Raw genomic sequence first — 16,969 nt, 5'->3', positions numbered from 1 at the left:
TAAATCAAAAAAAAGTTATGCAGCCAAGATTTAGACTAAGGCCTTTGTAAACTGCAAAACTGCCACAGAGCAGATGCTGGATGACTGCGGTAGTTTGGTTTCTACATAATTGAGAGCAATAAAAAAACTTATCAAGGAATAAGCACAAACTATAAGCTGGAAAATAACATTGTCACACAGTATTTCCTCTTAACTTGGTGACCAGAGGCAAAGAGCTTTTAACTTGGAAACTCTTATGATAAATAGACTGAGGAAGTCCAAGGCACAGTTCGCATCAGGAGTCATGAGATGCACACTGACTGGCTGGACAGAGCTGATACAAGAACTTAAGCACACCAGAGTCATCTGTACCAAGCTATCTAAGTATTTGACATGCTTTAGATAGAAAAGGCAAATCTCCAAGAATATTTCTAGAGTGAAGATTAAGCATATTCAGAGGAAATATTCATATACAAAGAAAGCCAGAATAAAAATGAAACCTGAGAAAAAAGGAGAAATTTAAGTCAAAAGGTTTATCATGAAAGGATACTTTCTCATTACAAAGCAAAAAATGAACATCAAGAAGCTATTTTTCAGAAAAACACAAATGTGTGAGCTCAGGAAAAATTTTTATCTCCTGAAGAAAAAGCACCATCTTATATTTCAAAGTAAAACACAAAGAACTCATGGGTATTATAAAAGGCTTGCTTTTGGGCCACCAACCAGCTCCCAAATCGTGTATTATTAATTATGAATGTGCAGCCTTATCTTATGCTCATTTCTAGTTAGATCTTGTTTCTCTTCATCTAAGTTTCGCCTCAGGGCTTTTTACCTTTGTTGCATTCTGTATGTCCTAGCTGTACCTGGCTGGCTAGCAGCTGCCTGGCTAAATTTAAGCAAAGTCTGCCAAAATTGAACACAAAATATTCTATACCTCAGATAAAGGGGGTACGTGTGAGACTGGGTTTGTAGCTAATCAAACTAGCAAATGAGTTCAAGTTGAGGAAAAACCCATGACAGCTATCACTGGTGGGAAAGAACTAATGCTTACTATAATTGCTGATTAGCTAGACAAGTAGATCATAAGATAACTAGGGGCTCGTAATGTTACTCAGTAGTAGAACTCTCTCTTTTTTTTCCTAGATAGGTTTTTCTGTGTAGCCCTGGTTGTCCTGGAACTTGCTCTGTAGACCAGGCTGGCCTCAAACTCACAGAGATCTGCCTGCCTCTGCCTCTCGAGTACTGGGATTAAAGGCATGAGACACCACCACCCGGCTAGAGGTAGAACTCTTGCCTAGGATATATGAAGTCGAGGACTTGATTCCTTGGAACTGCAAAAATAATTAACAAGATAAAACTACGTTAAAATTGTTTGAAGCAGTCCAAATACACGTCCACAACACGATATTCACTCCTTTTTCTACACTGTTTTCTTTGCATGTGTATGCAGCTAATAAAAATTTTATTAGGAGGGACTGGAGTAGTGGCTCAGCAGTTGAGAGCATTGGTTGCTCTTACATCAGACCAAGGTCCAATTCCCAGGGCCCACACAGTGGCATGTTATTGCTGCCTATAACTCCGGTCCTCGGGGATCTCCATGGGCACCAAGAATATACCTGGTATACAGACACACATATAAACAAAACACTTCATACACATAAAATAAATCCTAAAAAATTTTATTATGAAGTCTATATAAATGTTATTTGTAAGGTAGGGTTTGTAAAATGGATCAGTGGTAAAAGCAATTGCTACTAAGCCTTATAACCTGAGTTTGATTTCCAAAACCCACATGTTGGGAAATGAATGGATTCCTGCAAGTTGTCCTCTGACCTCCACATGTACACTATAAACTTATGGGTGCATGTGCACGTGCACACACACACACACACACATACACACACACATAACCAAATATGAAGAAAAATTTATAAGGTAAACTGAAACAAAAAGAATCAACTACAGAGCTTAGAATGAGTGGTAGAGTGACCATCTAATATGCATACAACATTAGGCTCTATCCCTAGCACTAGAAGAAACAAAAAGCAAGTGTATAGTATAGCCATGTAAAACTGAATTTACTTAAGCCAGGTAGTAGTGGCATACACCTTTAATCCCAGCACTCAGGAGGCAGAGGCAGGCGGATCTCTGTGAGTTCAAGTCCAGCCTAGTATATAGAGTGAGTTCCAGGACAGGCTCCAAAGATACAGAGAAACTCTGTCTTGAAAAAACAAATATATATTTGGATAACATATATATTATATATTTTATATATTTATAATATATAAATATTATATATTACAATATATTCTAAGTATATATATATTATCCAATGTCTATAAGAGGCTATGGAAAATAAGTTGTTGCAACTGTGGGTTGTTTTAGTTGAACTTTAAACTATGTTTGTGCAGTGAATAAAAACCAAGAGCATCATTACACTTACTACACGAAGGTCCTCAATGCGTTTCTCAAGGAGCACAGGTAGGCCATCTGGAAGTGTAGGTACCACCTTGGGTAGAACCTGAGAGGTTAAGGTGGGTTGAGTGGTGTTTCCATTTTCTCCCCCTGACTCAGAGAGCGGGCTACCATCAGAAGCAGCATCCAGTAATCTGTCAAAGTCAAAGTCGTCTAGCATCTCGAGGGCATTCTCAGCTTCCTGAAACAATTCATGTTCATTTGTGCTAACAAAAATAGGGAGGTCTGGATCAGCACTGTTCAGACCTAAGTCCGAGATGTCATCCCCCAGGGCTGCAGCAGCACAAGAGGGCTTGGTCAGAGAGGAAGTGGTTAGGGTCACAGGGACTTTAGGGTTAGATTCCTTCTTTAATGCATCTTTCTCTTTTTGAAATTTTCTTATCATGGCAGCCAAAGAAAGGGAATCTTTATATCGCTTCTTCTTTTTTTCAGACTTGTGTGAATTGAGAGCCACAACTCTGTAAAGGAAAAAGACTGGTTAGGCTGTGTCATTTAAAAAGTTAATCCCATATGTCAATGAATAAAATAATTAAAATAATCCAGTGAGAGATGGCACAACAAAATCGTCTTTATAGTTTTGTATTAGATTACACTTGCATGATAGCACCGTCTCCAACATCTTCTGGATATGTGACAGGTTTCACACAGCCTATGCTGGCCTCAACCCTTACATACATAGTTCAGGATGACCTTCAACTACTGCTTCAACCTCCCAAGTCCTAGAAATACACATTTGTGCCACCTTGTTTGGCTTAAACTGGTTCTTCAAGATTAAAAAATTGTAATAAACAAGATAGCCAATGAAAAATCTGTAAGTGTAACTAAAACACTAAGTCTCTAAGATGACAAAGTCTCCTGTTTATTAATAGTACCACAATATTATTAAAATGCAGTAGGTCATTATCAAATTAAACAACTAAATACATTAGTGGTAAATATATATTTCTAAAAGGAAACCATAATATTGTGATGCTAATTTCCTATTAGGCTTCATTTAGCATACCCCATTTGTTTGGGCACTTTTTTCCTTGGCTTCTTCTCTTTTTCCCCTTCCTCTTTCCGCTTCCGCTTCTTTACCTCAATATCATCATCTTTTATTTTGGGAACCTGCAACATGATAAGAGAATATGTCATTTATTCGGATTTTTCCTCTTTGATGTTAGCAATAGAGTACAAGGCAGTGGTCTTTTACAGTGTCTGTTAGAATTACTTGGTCAAAGTCTAAGATCTTGGGGATCCATGTTTTCGTTGCTACTGTTGTATATGTTTAAGTGTGTGAGCACTGATGCCTGTGAAGCCAAAGGGAGAACATGGGTATCTTCTTCACTGTTCTCTATCTTATTTCAAACAGGATTCTCATTGCACATGGAGCTCACCAATTCAGCTAGACTGGTTAGTGGGCAAACCCAGATATCCTTCTGTCTGTGCCTCTTCAGCGTTTGAACTGCAGATGAGTGCCACCATGCTAGGCTTTAAATAGGCACTGGGAATCCAAATTTGGGGAGATGAGTTGAGCCATATCACCAGTCTCTCAACTGTGACTTTGATTCAGCTCACTGGGGCCTTAGAGTTTACAGTTTAAATAAGAATTTTAATTATTCTGGTACAAATAAAGTCTCTGACCCCACAGCAGGAAACACCTATGAACTATATTCATTTCTCAGCTATAGTACAACAACATAAGTCATTACAAATTAAATCTGAGGAAAGTTAAAGGCTATGAAAGGTTCTTCTATTGAAAATCCTACTTTCTTGTTTGTTTGCTTGTTTTGTTGTCTTAAGTTACAGAGGCAAGTGGCTATGCAGTCCAGGCTGACCTTGAACTCACTAAGATCCCCTTGCTTCTGCTTCTCAAATGCTGCAATTAAAGACTGTGTGTGTCTGTTTTTAAATAGTGTAGTGATCAATTCCAGGGCCTTGTACATAGGAAGTAAGCACTCTACCATTAAGCCATAGCCCCTTCCCACACCAACATAACTTTAAACATATAATTAAACAATAGTATTTTACTTTTCCTTATGTCCACAGTTGTGGCACAAATAATATTCAAAATATCTAACCTGAGGCCAAGTGTGGTGGTACATGCCTTTAATTCCAGCCTTTAATTAAGGCAGAGAAGCAGGTAATCTCTGTTAGTTTAAGGCCAGCTGTGTAATGATATTTCATTTGTATTTTAATAAATAGGGCTTGCCTGAAGACTAGAATGCAAAACAGCCACACTAGTCAGCCATATAGGCCAGGCAGTGGCACACCTCTAATCTGAGCAGTCACACTAGTTAGTCATAGAGGTTGGTGTTGCAAGCCTTTTACTCCTAGCACTAGAGAGGAGTATAAGGATGGATGGGACGGGAACTCACTCTCTTTCAGTCTGAAGATTTCATAGAGGTTAAGAGCTCTCTAGTGTCTAGTGTTTTGGCTGCTTTGCTTTGCTGATCTTCAAATTGAACCCCAATATCTGTTTCTGGGTTTTTATTATTTGTGCTACAATCTTGATTTATACAGTGAGTTCCAAGACAGTCAGGGATAAAAAAGGGAGGGGGGATCTTTTTGGGGCCAACAAAATGGTTCAACAGGTAAAACTGCTTGCCATGCAAACCTGACGGCTTGAGTATAATCCCTAGAGCTCACGGTGGAAGGAGAAATCCAATTCTCAAAAGTATGGCATACATCTGCCCATACTCACACATACTCATCATATATACACATATAATAATAATGAAAAAGGAATAATCAAAAAATATCCTGGTCTGGTGGTGTAACTTAGAAGAATAATGCTTATTTAGCATATAAGAACTCCCAGGCTCAAATTTTAGCATAGCAAAAATATAAACAAAATAAAACAAAAAGTATATAATATTAATTCTATGTTCTCCTTACTGATGAGATGTCAAACTCACCTTGGGTGGCTTGTGCTTTTGGTTATCTGTAATATCATCTTCTTCAGTATCTGATGTTTGGCGAAACTGAAGAGTGCCAGTGTTGATATAGAAGCCTCCATATTTTGTTGTTAGAGAAGCAGGGACTAATTCGTCATACTAGAGCAAAAAAAGTTTCAAATATATTCTCTTGTCTATAATTATAAAAACATGTCAAAGAATAGCATTTACTGACAATTTCCTTAAATACTAACTGCAAATGCAGCAATCCCACTACTGGGCACACTCCCAAAGACATGAAATCAGTATGCCAAAAAAATGTGACGCTTCTGTGCTTACAGCAGCATCATTTGCAAAAGCCAAAACACCAAGCAACCTAAGTGTCCATCAGTAAATGAATATTAAAATGTGGTATATTTATATAACAAAACATTATTTGGCATTGTAAAAGAAAGTCAGAGCTGGGCATGGTGGCATATGCCTTTAATCCCACCACTAGGGAGGTGGAGGTAGATGGATTCTCTGAGTTCAAGGTCAGCCAGGTTTATATAGTGAGTTCCAGGACAACTAGAGCTAGAGAGCAAGACCCTGTCTTAAAGAATAAGGCCAGAAAATACTGCCACTTGCAATATGTAAAGAAATGAACCAGCACAGAGAGATCAGTATCACACACTATCCTTTGTATATGGACTCTAAATATGTTCAGTTCAAAAAGGTACAGAGTACAATGTTAGAGAGTAGAGGTTTGGGATGAGGGCAGAAAGGAATGAAGGAGATACTTGTCAATGATCTTTGTATTTCAAAATAGCTAGAAGGAGGTTTTTAATTTTTCTTACACGGAGAAACTCCATCTTGAAAAAACTAAAAAAAAAAAAAAATTGTTTGTTTTTGGTTTTTCCAGATGGGGTTTCTCTGTAGCTTTGGACCTGTCCTGGAACTAGCTCTCGTAGACCAGGCTGGTCTCGAACTCATAGAGATCTGCCTGCCTCTGCCTCCTGAGTACTGGGATTAAAGGTTTATGCTACTTCCGCCCAGCTTTGTTTGTTTTTTTCAAGGAGAGGGGCAGTCCTGGAACTTACTCTGTACACCAGGTTGGCCTTGAAATTTGTACAGAAAACTGGGTGACACTAAAGTATGTTTTCTCAATCAAATGTCAAATTAGGAACTTATATAAACCTAGAACCTAGGACTTCCACTCAGAGTTCCAAATAACAGTCAATATTCTAGACAGAAAATCCCAGTCTTAATTTACCAATTGCTTACAGTTTTAGTAAAGGCAACGCCTCTCTACTCTAAAGGACACTGCTAATATGACTTGCTAAGATACCGCAAGTGAACATGATGTACAGTGTGCATCATGTTGACAATCATTCCAATCACTCTCTTACCAGTTTAAACTATCAGTTACCATCTATGCAACCAAGTACTGACTGTATCACCATGTGAAACCTATACTAATTTGCGAATCATGAAATTTTAACTAGTATTTTCTGAATACCCCAAGTAATCACTGCACACTGCACAAGTTATCATAATCCTAGAGTCATGTGGGAATCCCTTCTGTGTGCTGTGATTACCATTAATGATAAAGAAACTGCTTTGGTCCTATAGCAAGGCAGAACTTAGGTAGGCAGGGAAAGCTAGGCTAAATGCTGGGAGGAAGAAGGGTGGAGCTAGAGAGACACCATGGAGCCCCTGCCAGACTCAGACATGCGAAACTTTGCTCGTAAGCCAATGTCATGTGGCGATACAGAGATTAATGGAGATGGGTTAAATTAATATGTAAGAGTTAGCCAATAAGAAGCTAGAGCTAATGGGCCAAACAGTGATTTAAATAATACAGTTTCTGTGTTTTTATTCCGGGGCTAAGTGGCTGGGAACCAACAAGCGGCCTCCTGCTACACTAGAGGCTATCATAATCCTAGGCATTAGAGTAATCTAATATCCAGATAAAAATGGAAGAACATAGACCTTACCAACATGACAAGCCTTAATTCATGTGCTACAAGACAGAGTAATAATAATTCTTATATAGTGTCCTAAATTCATCTTCTTTTTATAAGAGAAAATAGATGCTAGAGCCAAAGTTACAAAATTTGATCAAAACATACTGGTGATAAAGGCTGTTGCTTAAGATACCACCATTGTAGTAAGGTATGCAACAATAACAAACTAAGTCTGTCTTCTAGGGATCTGCCAAAAAGACTACCTGGTTTCAAAATATACCTCCCAAAAAAGAAATTCAGTATGTGCCCATTACTAACAAATTCTATAGCTAGCAATCTGCCTCAACCATATATTTAAACTCTATAAAATACCTAAATATACATTAGGTAGATGAATGCAACCGAAGACGATCAACCACCACTACCTGCAAACACATATCCCTGAGAATTAAAATTACATTAATTAAAATCAGTTAAATAAGTACACATTAAAATCAGCATACCTATGTGCTAATGTATAAATACCATAAAAATGTTGAATTTCAATAAAGAATATTTAAAATACATAGTATTTATTTATTTTTTTTTTTACAAAGATATACATGTTGAATGTTTATTAGATACAGAATTTCTTGACTACAAAACTTACTTTCTGATGGATGACATTTGGGGAATATTTTACCTTGTACTTCATAATGATCTTGTGTTTTATTGCTGAGTTATAAGCATAACTGATTTGTTTATGTACTGTATGTTGTATATGTGTGTACGAGGGTGCACTCGCCTCTGCATGAGTGTATGGAGGCCGGAGGTCTATGTCAGGAATCTTCTTCAGTCTCTCTTCCTCATTTTTTTAAGACAGGGTCTCTCACTGAACCTGGAACTCACTAATTTGTTCAGACTGGCTGATTGGTGAGTCCCTGAATTTGCCTACCCAGTGCTGTGCAATGCAGTGCCTAGCTTTTATGTGGGTGCTGGAGATCCAGATTCAAGTTCTCATGCTTGCATGGGAGGCCCTTTTTCAACTGAAACATTTCCATAAATAATTCTTTTAAAAGCTAGAAAAATAAAACCAAAGAAATCCCAATAACAAAAAATTTCCTGTTTAAGTCTTATATCCAGAAATGCTAATTCAATAAATCGTAGTTAGGACAAGTATATCAGGGGGCTGGAGAAATGACTCACTGGTTAAAAACACATATTGTTGCCGGGCAGTGGTGGCGCATGCCTTTAATCCCAGCACTCGGGAGGCAGAGGCAGGCGGATCTCTGTGAGTTTGAGACCAGCCTGGTCTACAAGAGCTAGTTCCAGGACAGGCTCCAAAACCACAGAGAAACCCTGTCTCGAAAAATCAAAAACAAACAAACAAACACATATTGTTCTTAGAAAAAACCCAAATTCAATCCATGGCACCCACATCAGGCAGCTCATAACTTTCTAGAACTCCAGTTTCAAAAAGCTCACACCTCACTGATCTCCTTGAGCACATACACACATATAAATAATAAAAATTTTTAAAAGTTAAGACAAGCATATCAATATTTTCCATCCTTGACTAAACTTAATGTAATTATTTTCAGCATTTGGTTAGAACTCTATTCCTTTTCCCATATATGTACTTATATGTGTATTAGTGACTGTACTCATGCGTGAGAAAGTGCAGGTACTTGTGTCAGTGATGTACTTATGTGTGTCTATTGACAATGTGTGCATTTGTGCTCATGGTTTTTGTTTAGCTTTCTTTTTCTTTTTTTTTTTTTTAAGTCAGTGTTTCTCTTTGTAGCCCTGGCTATCCTGTAACTCACTCTGTAGACCAGATTGGCCTTGAACTCAGAGATTTGCTTGCCTCTGCCTCCTGAACGTGGTAATTAAAGGTGTGTGCCACCACTGCCCAGCAGTGTGCTCGTGTTCATAAACAGGGTCCCATATATCAAACAGGTCCCAGAATGCCCTCAATTTGCTATGTACTCAAGAATGATCTTGAGCTTCTGATTTCTCTGTGTCTACTTTACCACACTGGGACTGCAGTGTACAACACTATGCTTTTATCCTTTTTAAAACTCTACTTCTTGCTGGGTGACAGTGGCTCACGCTTTTAATCCCAGCACTCAGGAGGCAGAGGAGGTGGATCTCTGTGAATTACAGGACAGCCAGGACTATACAGAGAAACCCAAACTAGAAAAACCAAACCAACCAAACAAACAAAAATTATTTCTCAGTTTGGGCAAGGAACAATGATTTCCCCAGGAATTAATGCTAACTATGCACCTGAAAATAAGCAACTATTAGTCTCAAAGATTCTCACAGGACCTGAAAACACAGAAGCTACATGTAATGGTCTACTACTTTATTGGCAAATCAGAACTTGCTGGCCTAGCTCAGCCTAACAGTTTTGTTACCCCAACTGCCAGAATTGAATTCTGCATTTTTTAAGTGGTAGGAAAAACATCAGATTAAGTATTTTATCATGCATGAAAATTACATGAGTTTAAATTTCACAGTCTATCAGTAAAGTTTACTTTTAACACTGCCACATTAATTCACTTATATAGTCTCTATGACTGTTCACATGCCACAGTAGAAAAATAGCTGTAACAGATACCAGATGGCCACAGTCTAAAATATTTACCACATGGTCCTTTAGAGATAGTTTGCCAAAACCTGGCCTATGATAGCAATATACTAACAACTTACCATGAACAAGTCAACATTAAAAAATGTAAATCTATAGTATTTTTTTAAAAAAAACTTCAAGCTATAAAAACAGCTTTAAAAGGCACAAATAAAAATATGTTGAAATATTTTAAGTTACTTTGTCTTGACTTCTACTGCCAAGAGCTTACTGCTATATTAAAGATATACTACTCACAGCCTCTGAGTTATCAATAAATGGATCTGTTTCATCATAGCCAAAGCCTATATCAATTAAATCTTGTAGCCGATCCTTCCGGTGTTTACGGGCTTTCCCACCCTGCAAAGAAGAAATAGATACATCAGATTTATTCAATACCTGTACTCTTTCCATAAATTTAAGAAAAGACCTAGTAGAAGAATTCACATTAATTTTAGTAGAGAAACCTTCTGTAGGCAACAGGGTCTCCCCACACCTTGCATGCATATTGCACTTAATGACTACTTCCTTGGAGTACAACAAGCCAGACAAAGTGGTTATATGATGGGAAATCCACTTCCTCAACCACACAGTCAGCAATAACAATGGTAAAACAAATAGATGGCATCTATCTTTGACACAATGAAAATTACCTTCCAACTCTGTAGTCTTCCTTTCAAAAACCTGTAACCCCTTTTCAGTCATGAGGCTACAAAATAAGTGATCAGTGTTCTTCAAAGTCATCATGATTACGAAAGCCAAAGAATATATTAAAAACCAGTCACTCTTGCTGGGCACAGAGGCACACGCCTTTAATCCACATATTTGGGAGGCAGATTCAGATGGATCTCTGTGAGTTCAAGGCAGCCTGGTCTATATAGTGAGTTCTAAGACAGATAGAGCAACCCTGTATCCAAAAAAGTAAAGAAAAACAGCTAATCTAGATAAGCCTAAGGAGAGAACTCATTCTCAGAGTAATCCTCTGACCTCTGCACTTGCCACCTGCTTGTGAAGGTGGCTCATGTGCAGACACTAAATAAAAACTAATTCTTTAAAAATAATTTTTTTATCTTACATGTATGACTGTCTTGCCTGCTTATACGTATGTGCATAAGTTCATGCTTGGTTTCCTGCAGAAATCGAAGAGAACACTGGATTTCCTGAAATTGGAGTTAATTATGCGTGCTAAGATACCCTAACCTGCATTCTCTGTAAGATCAACAAGGGATCTTAACTAACCACTAAGCCATGTCTCTCCAGCCCTCTTTTTAAGACTTCTTTTTTGTTTTTATGTATGTTTGCCTGTGTGTGAATATGTGTGTGTGTATGTATGTATGTACGTATGTATGTATGTGCAAGTGCCCTCAGAAGCCAGAAGAGGGCATTAGATCCTCTGGAACTGGTATTACAGAGTTGTGAGCTCCCTGATGCAGATGCTGGGAACCAAATTCAGATGCTCTGCAAGAGCACTTATATGCTCTTAGCCACTGAGCCAACTCTCTAGTTCCCAAAAATTACTCTTAAAGTTATATCTAAATGTTATATAATTACACACATAAGTACATACAGGAATATGAAAAACAAGCATGTACAGGAACTGGTAATTCAGATCAAGATCTGTTGTCTAGCCTATTCTCAAGTGTGCTGTGCCAAGACCTACTCTTCAGCTTTGATGATGGCAGTTATGTGAATATCTAGTTGGGTGATGAGCATAAGAGTTTCTTCTACTGTACTTGAAACTTGTGAACCTATAATTATATTTAAATGAAATATTTCTAGACCAAAACAAACCAGTTCTTGGAGATGGCATTATTCAAGTTATACTTTACTTTGACCCCGGCTCATCACAGCATAAAGAGTTCATTATACCTCAATACAAAATGTTACTTGGACTCAAAGTTCCATATAAGCTTGGGATAAGTATTTTCAACAGGAAGCAGGCTTCCTCTGGTACCATGAACAAAAGTATGTAAGTGCTGTTTCCAAGCCTCATTTTGGATATTCACATTTACAGATTTAAATCCAACTATGATTTTTAAGCATCCCTGCACCATCTCCCCATCCTGTTTCTCTTTGTAGTCAGGGATAGAGGAAAGGAATGCACGAAAAGGAAGAAGAGCAAGATGAAACTGCTGACAAGGGCCTACACATGTTCCTTCTAAGCCACAGTGGGCTTTACAGAAAGGATGATAGGAATATGTTCTCACAGTGTGGACTTCAATGCAAATTAAATGCTTAAAAATTGATACATTTTTTTAAAAATTTATTTATATAGTGTTCTACCTACATGCCTACATACCAGAAGAGGGCACTATACCTCATTATAGATGGCCGTGAGCCACCACGTGGTTGTTGGAAACTGACGACCTCTGGAAGAGCAGTCAGCGCTCTTAACCTCTGAGCTATCAACCCAGACCCAAGATTAATATATTTAATGCAATGTATCTTTAATAAAAACTAAATGCAAAAAAAAAAAAAGGTGCTTGAGGGAGAAAAGGGCTACATTGGAATAATGAGCAATGCCTCTAAGGCAATGCACTCCCTTCAGGATAACTTCCAAAGGTAATTCTAACTAAACGCTGTTTGGCATATATACTGACACTGAAACAACTAAAACTGTTAAGCTGTAGTTAAATGATACTTCAATAATTTTGACCTTCAAAGTCTGTCATTGTTCTTTTATTTTCTTTCTTCTCTACCTTCCTTCTCAATCTCTCCATTTTAATTTTTTAATTTTTGCCAGAGTTGGGATAAAACCAAGATTATTTCTGCTTCAAGAATTAGTATTTCTACTTCAAGTCTCTCTTGAGAGACTTTGTTTAAAAGTTGAGTCACACCTCCAGCTTCCTTCTCATTCTGTCGGGTCTAAAAAGCTGGCCATTGTTTTGACCCAAATGTATTCAATTCCTTGGTTTGTCTCATTTCCCTTAAGTTTACCATTACCACATCTAATGACTATTTAAAAAATACCACTTTCTATAATCTCCTGTTTCAGAAACAGCCTTATTACAAGACAAAAGGCTTTCTGCATGTTAACTGTGACTGCCTACCTACCTTTCTTATTTATAATTTTCTGACATGAGCTATTTGGTCCATTGAAATTCCTGTCCTAAGCGCATGTGTTCATCTTTCCTCAGGCTTTCACTGTATATGGCCTCTTTCTTACTCCTCAATGAATCCTGCTGCCTCTCACAGCTCAGTCTGAGTTTGAAAATTTTCTCTAGGACACTAATTAAAATCATAACCACTCTTTTCTGCTCAAAGAATACTTTCAGAGCAGGGGAAGAAAAATGTGACTACAATTTGCCTGAAGAAATCAAATCAAGCCAGGCAGTGGTGATGCACGCCTTTAATCCCAGTCCTTATGAGGCAGAGGCAGGTGGATCTCTGTGAGTCTAAGGCCAGCCTGGTCTACAGAGCTAGTTGCAGGACAGGCTCCAAAAGCTACAAAGAAACCCTGTCCTGAAAAACAAACAGAAAAATCAAAACCAAACAGCATAGTCTGTATGTGATGAGAAAATACAAAAGAACAAACATCTTATTTGTAATTAATTTAGGAGCATGTATATCAAGATTATCAGCTTATTCCAACTAAAAATGATTGTTGTTAGTGCTCAATAGAGCAGAATCGTAGTGCTATTAAAAAGGTGTCAATTCTTTTCATTTTAAATGTGAATCTTAAAGAGGTTATCAAAAAGAATTAACTAAAGCCTTGACTATAATATTAATTTGTAATTCTCACCAAAAATTCTACCTATAACAGCATCAAATGGCATAGCTATAAATCTTATCAACTATGGCATAACCATTCAATGCTATTGATCATTGAAAAACCAATATGGCAAAAGACTGTAAATACAGAGAACAAGAAAAGCAATTTGTTAAATCTTATTTACAACTCGGGTTAGTCACAGAAACAGCATTAAAAATATTCATTAAACTTCTGAGGGCCAATAGTGATGGCTCAGTGGTAAAGGCATTTGCTGCCAAACCAGAAAACAAAGCTTGATCCCCAAGACCTACATAGAAAGAGAAAAAAGATAGTTTTCCTCTGACATCCACACATGTGATGCGCATGTGTGTGCCCAAACACACACTGCAAAAAATACATATTTTAAATTTAAAAACAGATGAGATGGTTCAGCAATTAAGAGCACTTGTTGCTCTTGCAGAGGTTTGATTCTATCCCCACAAGGCAATTTACACACATCTCTAATTCCAGTCCCATAGCTGGAACTTGCTATGTAGCCTAGGTTGTTCTTAAAACTTGTTTTCCCTACCTCTGCATTCAAATACTAAGATTACAGGCATGTAGCATCATGTCTGTCTTGGAACAACATATTCAACAGATGCCCAAAAGGAGCATATACATTGTGAATTTAAAACATTAAAATATTACCTAAAGGAACTCATGACAGACTGGCAATGTGTCCTCTCTTCTACACATACCTATTGTGAGTCATTCTCTTTTTCAGGAGACTGTTCCTGCAATACAATCAGCCTCACTCCATAATTTTCTAAATCCTTTTATACTGTGCAACTTACACATCAAGTAGACCTTATAAAAATCAGATTTGTATGGAAATAAATTCTTAAAATCATCCATTTTGAGTCAGGTATGGGGGGCACACGACTTTAATCCCAGTACTCGGAGACAGAAGCAGGTGGATCTCTGTCAGTTCAAGGCCAGCCTGCTCTACAAATCCAGTTCCAGGACAGCTAGGGTTGTTACACAACAAAACTTCCATTTTGCTCCATCGCAAATGAAGAGCCCTCTTTAAAGCTCCTTGTCCAAGCACTCCACCATGACTCAGACTATTACTGAGTCACTAGTACTGACTTAACCTGATAATCAGTATCTCAGGCCAATGTGCGATTACAACATTAGTAAGCTGAAACAAAAACAAGACATTCCTAGCACTGGACCCCCACTGCCATTGTGACAATAAGTGACATTCACTGATCACTTATGGCAGACAGAGCAAGCAGGACATTAATTCATAAGATTCAAGTTTTACAACCAGAAGAAAACACCCTGTTTATAATTATAGTTTCTCAACTTGTACCAAAGCCCCCTACAATTGCACCTTTTTATATCCATGCTGATTTCAACCTTCCAATAAAAAGGCATACAGTTTTTAAATCAGTAGAAACAGTCAACAGTACAGAAACACTAACACACACTTTGATAACCATCACTTATGGGTGCAAGATCTTACACATGTCCTAAAACTGTTGTTTCACAATAGGTCTGCTGGGAATAAAAGATGTTGAGAATTTATTTAGCTCAAAAAGGCCATACAATAAAAATGGTTCAACAGAGTAAATGATCAGAATTAAACATTTACTGTTTCAGCATGATTTAGTTTCCTTTAAGACTGCACACCTTTAATCCCAGCACTTGAGAGGCTGAGGCAAGTCAATCTCTGCATTTGAAGCCAGCCTGGTCTACAGAGCAGTGGCAAGACAGTCAGGGCTACATAGAGAAACTTTGTCTCGAAAAACCAATGGGAGGAGGAGACGGCTACCTTGATCCTCAAAGTTGTTTTTAAAAGGTCATTTTATGATTTTAATATACATTCAACTTTTTACAACATGGTTTGGTTCCAGGACCCCTAACAAAATCTTCAGATGTTCAAATATCCTATATAAAATGTAGTATTTATATATAACCCACTTTTATCCTGCTGTATACTTTAGCTCTAGATATTTATAATATCCAATATAATGCAAATGACATATAGTTATGAACCTGTATTGTTTAAGGAATAAAACTAAGAAAAAAGTCTTCATATGTAAAATACATTTCTTTCTTCCTTTTTTATTTTTAACTGTATCTATATCCAATCTTTAGTTGGTTGAATCCATGGAGACAGAATCTCCCACACTACTGTATTTTTGTTGTTTCATTTTTGTTCTTTTTTTTTGATTATTTATTATGTATACAATATTCTTTCTGTGTGTATGCCTACATGCCAGAAGAGGGCACCAGACATCATTACAGATGATTGTGAGCCACCATGTGGTTGCTGGGAATTGAACTCAGGACCTTTGGAAGAACAGCCAGTGCTTTTAACCTCTGAACCATCTCTCCAGCCCCCTTTTGTTCTGTTTTGAAAGACAGAGAGTCTCTCTATGTAGCTCCGAATGCCCTGAAGCTTGTGATGTAGACCAGTTTGAACTCACAGAGAGCCACCACATCCAGTCTAGTTGCAGACCAATGTTACTCTATACTAAATTCACTGGAATCTGTGTTTTATGAGTAGAATTCATTTTGTAATGATCTTCAAAACTTTATCAAGCTGAGTCCTAGGGACCATATATAAGAAAAATGGAGGAAAAACAGACCTGGGGAAGCTCCCCAAGTACTCTAACTTCTCAGGAGTTATGGCTCACCAATGAGTGATATAATTCTTAAAATGATTGCAGGTTTTTACAATATCTACTTCCCACTATCATACCCAAGGGGTCTGCTGAAAGTATTTCACAACTGATTGTGAAATCACTCAACAGAATGTATACAATTATTTAAATCAATCAATATAATTACTTATTTATTTATTTATTTGGTTTTTCGAGACAGGGTTTCTCTGTGGTTTTGGAGCTTGTCCTGAAACTAGCTCTTGTAGACCAGGGTGGTCTCAAACTCACAGAGATCCGACTGCCTCTGCCTCCCAAGTGCTGGGATAAAGGCGTGCGCCACCATCGCCCGGCCATCTGTGAAGTATTTCTTATGGTCACAGAGGAACCAGAACAGAAGCCTCATTCTCCACTCACTCAGGTGTTAAAGTGCCAAGAGTAGTTAAAGCCTTAGGATAAAGGGGGCATAGGAATAGGAGCTTTCTATTGCCATTTATACTAAAAATTGGAGAAAAATACTATATAAAAACTATATTTTTGGGGGCTGGAGAGATGGCTCAGTGGTTAAGAGTACTGCCTGCTCTTCCAAGGGTCCTGAGTTCGGTTCCCGGCGACCACATGGTGGCTCACAACCATCTGTGATGAGGTCTGGTGCCCTCTTCTGGCCTGCAGTCATACACACAGACCGAGTTTTGTATGCATAATAAATAAATAAATAAATA

The 16,969-nt window shown here is 37.8% G+C and overlaps 1 protein-coding gene across 7 annotated transcripts in view; it reads right to left on the bottom strand.

Moving 5' to 3' along the window:
- The window catches only part of Ubn2 (ubinuclein 2), an 80,202-nt gene that overhangs the window by 55,587 nt on the left and 7,646 nt on the right, over positions 1-16,969 (bottom strand). For 5 of the 7 annotated variants that reach the window (XM_050147925.1, XM_050147920.1, XM_050147923.1 and 2 more), the window contains exons 3-6: positions 10,146-10,247; positions 5,352-5,489; positions 3,458-3,561; positions 2,417-2,912 (exon numbers count right to left, since the gene is read on the bottom strand). In XM_050147925.1, the coding sequence (XP_050003882.1) occupies positions 2,417-2,912; positions 3,458-3,561; positions 5,352-5,489; positions 10,146-10,247 (840 nt within the window). The remainder of the gene's footprint in view (positions 1-2,416; positions 2,913-3,457; positions 3,562-5,351; positions 5,490-10,145; positions 10,248-16,969) is intronic. The other 2 variants (XM_050147922.1, XM_050147924.1) reach the window with 1 other exon arrangement.

The sequence above is a fragment of the Alexandromys fortis genome, unplaced genomic scaffold (genome assembly GCF_014885135.2).
Source record: "Alexandromys fortis isolate MF-2015 unplaced genomic scaffold, M_Fortis_MF-2015_v1.1 scaffold_57, whole genome shotgun sequence".
NCBI lineage: Eukaryota > Metazoa > Chordata > Mammalia > Rodentia > Cricetidae > Alexandromys > Alexandromys fortis.
This window is presented reverse-complemented; position numbering and strand designations above follow the sequence as displayed.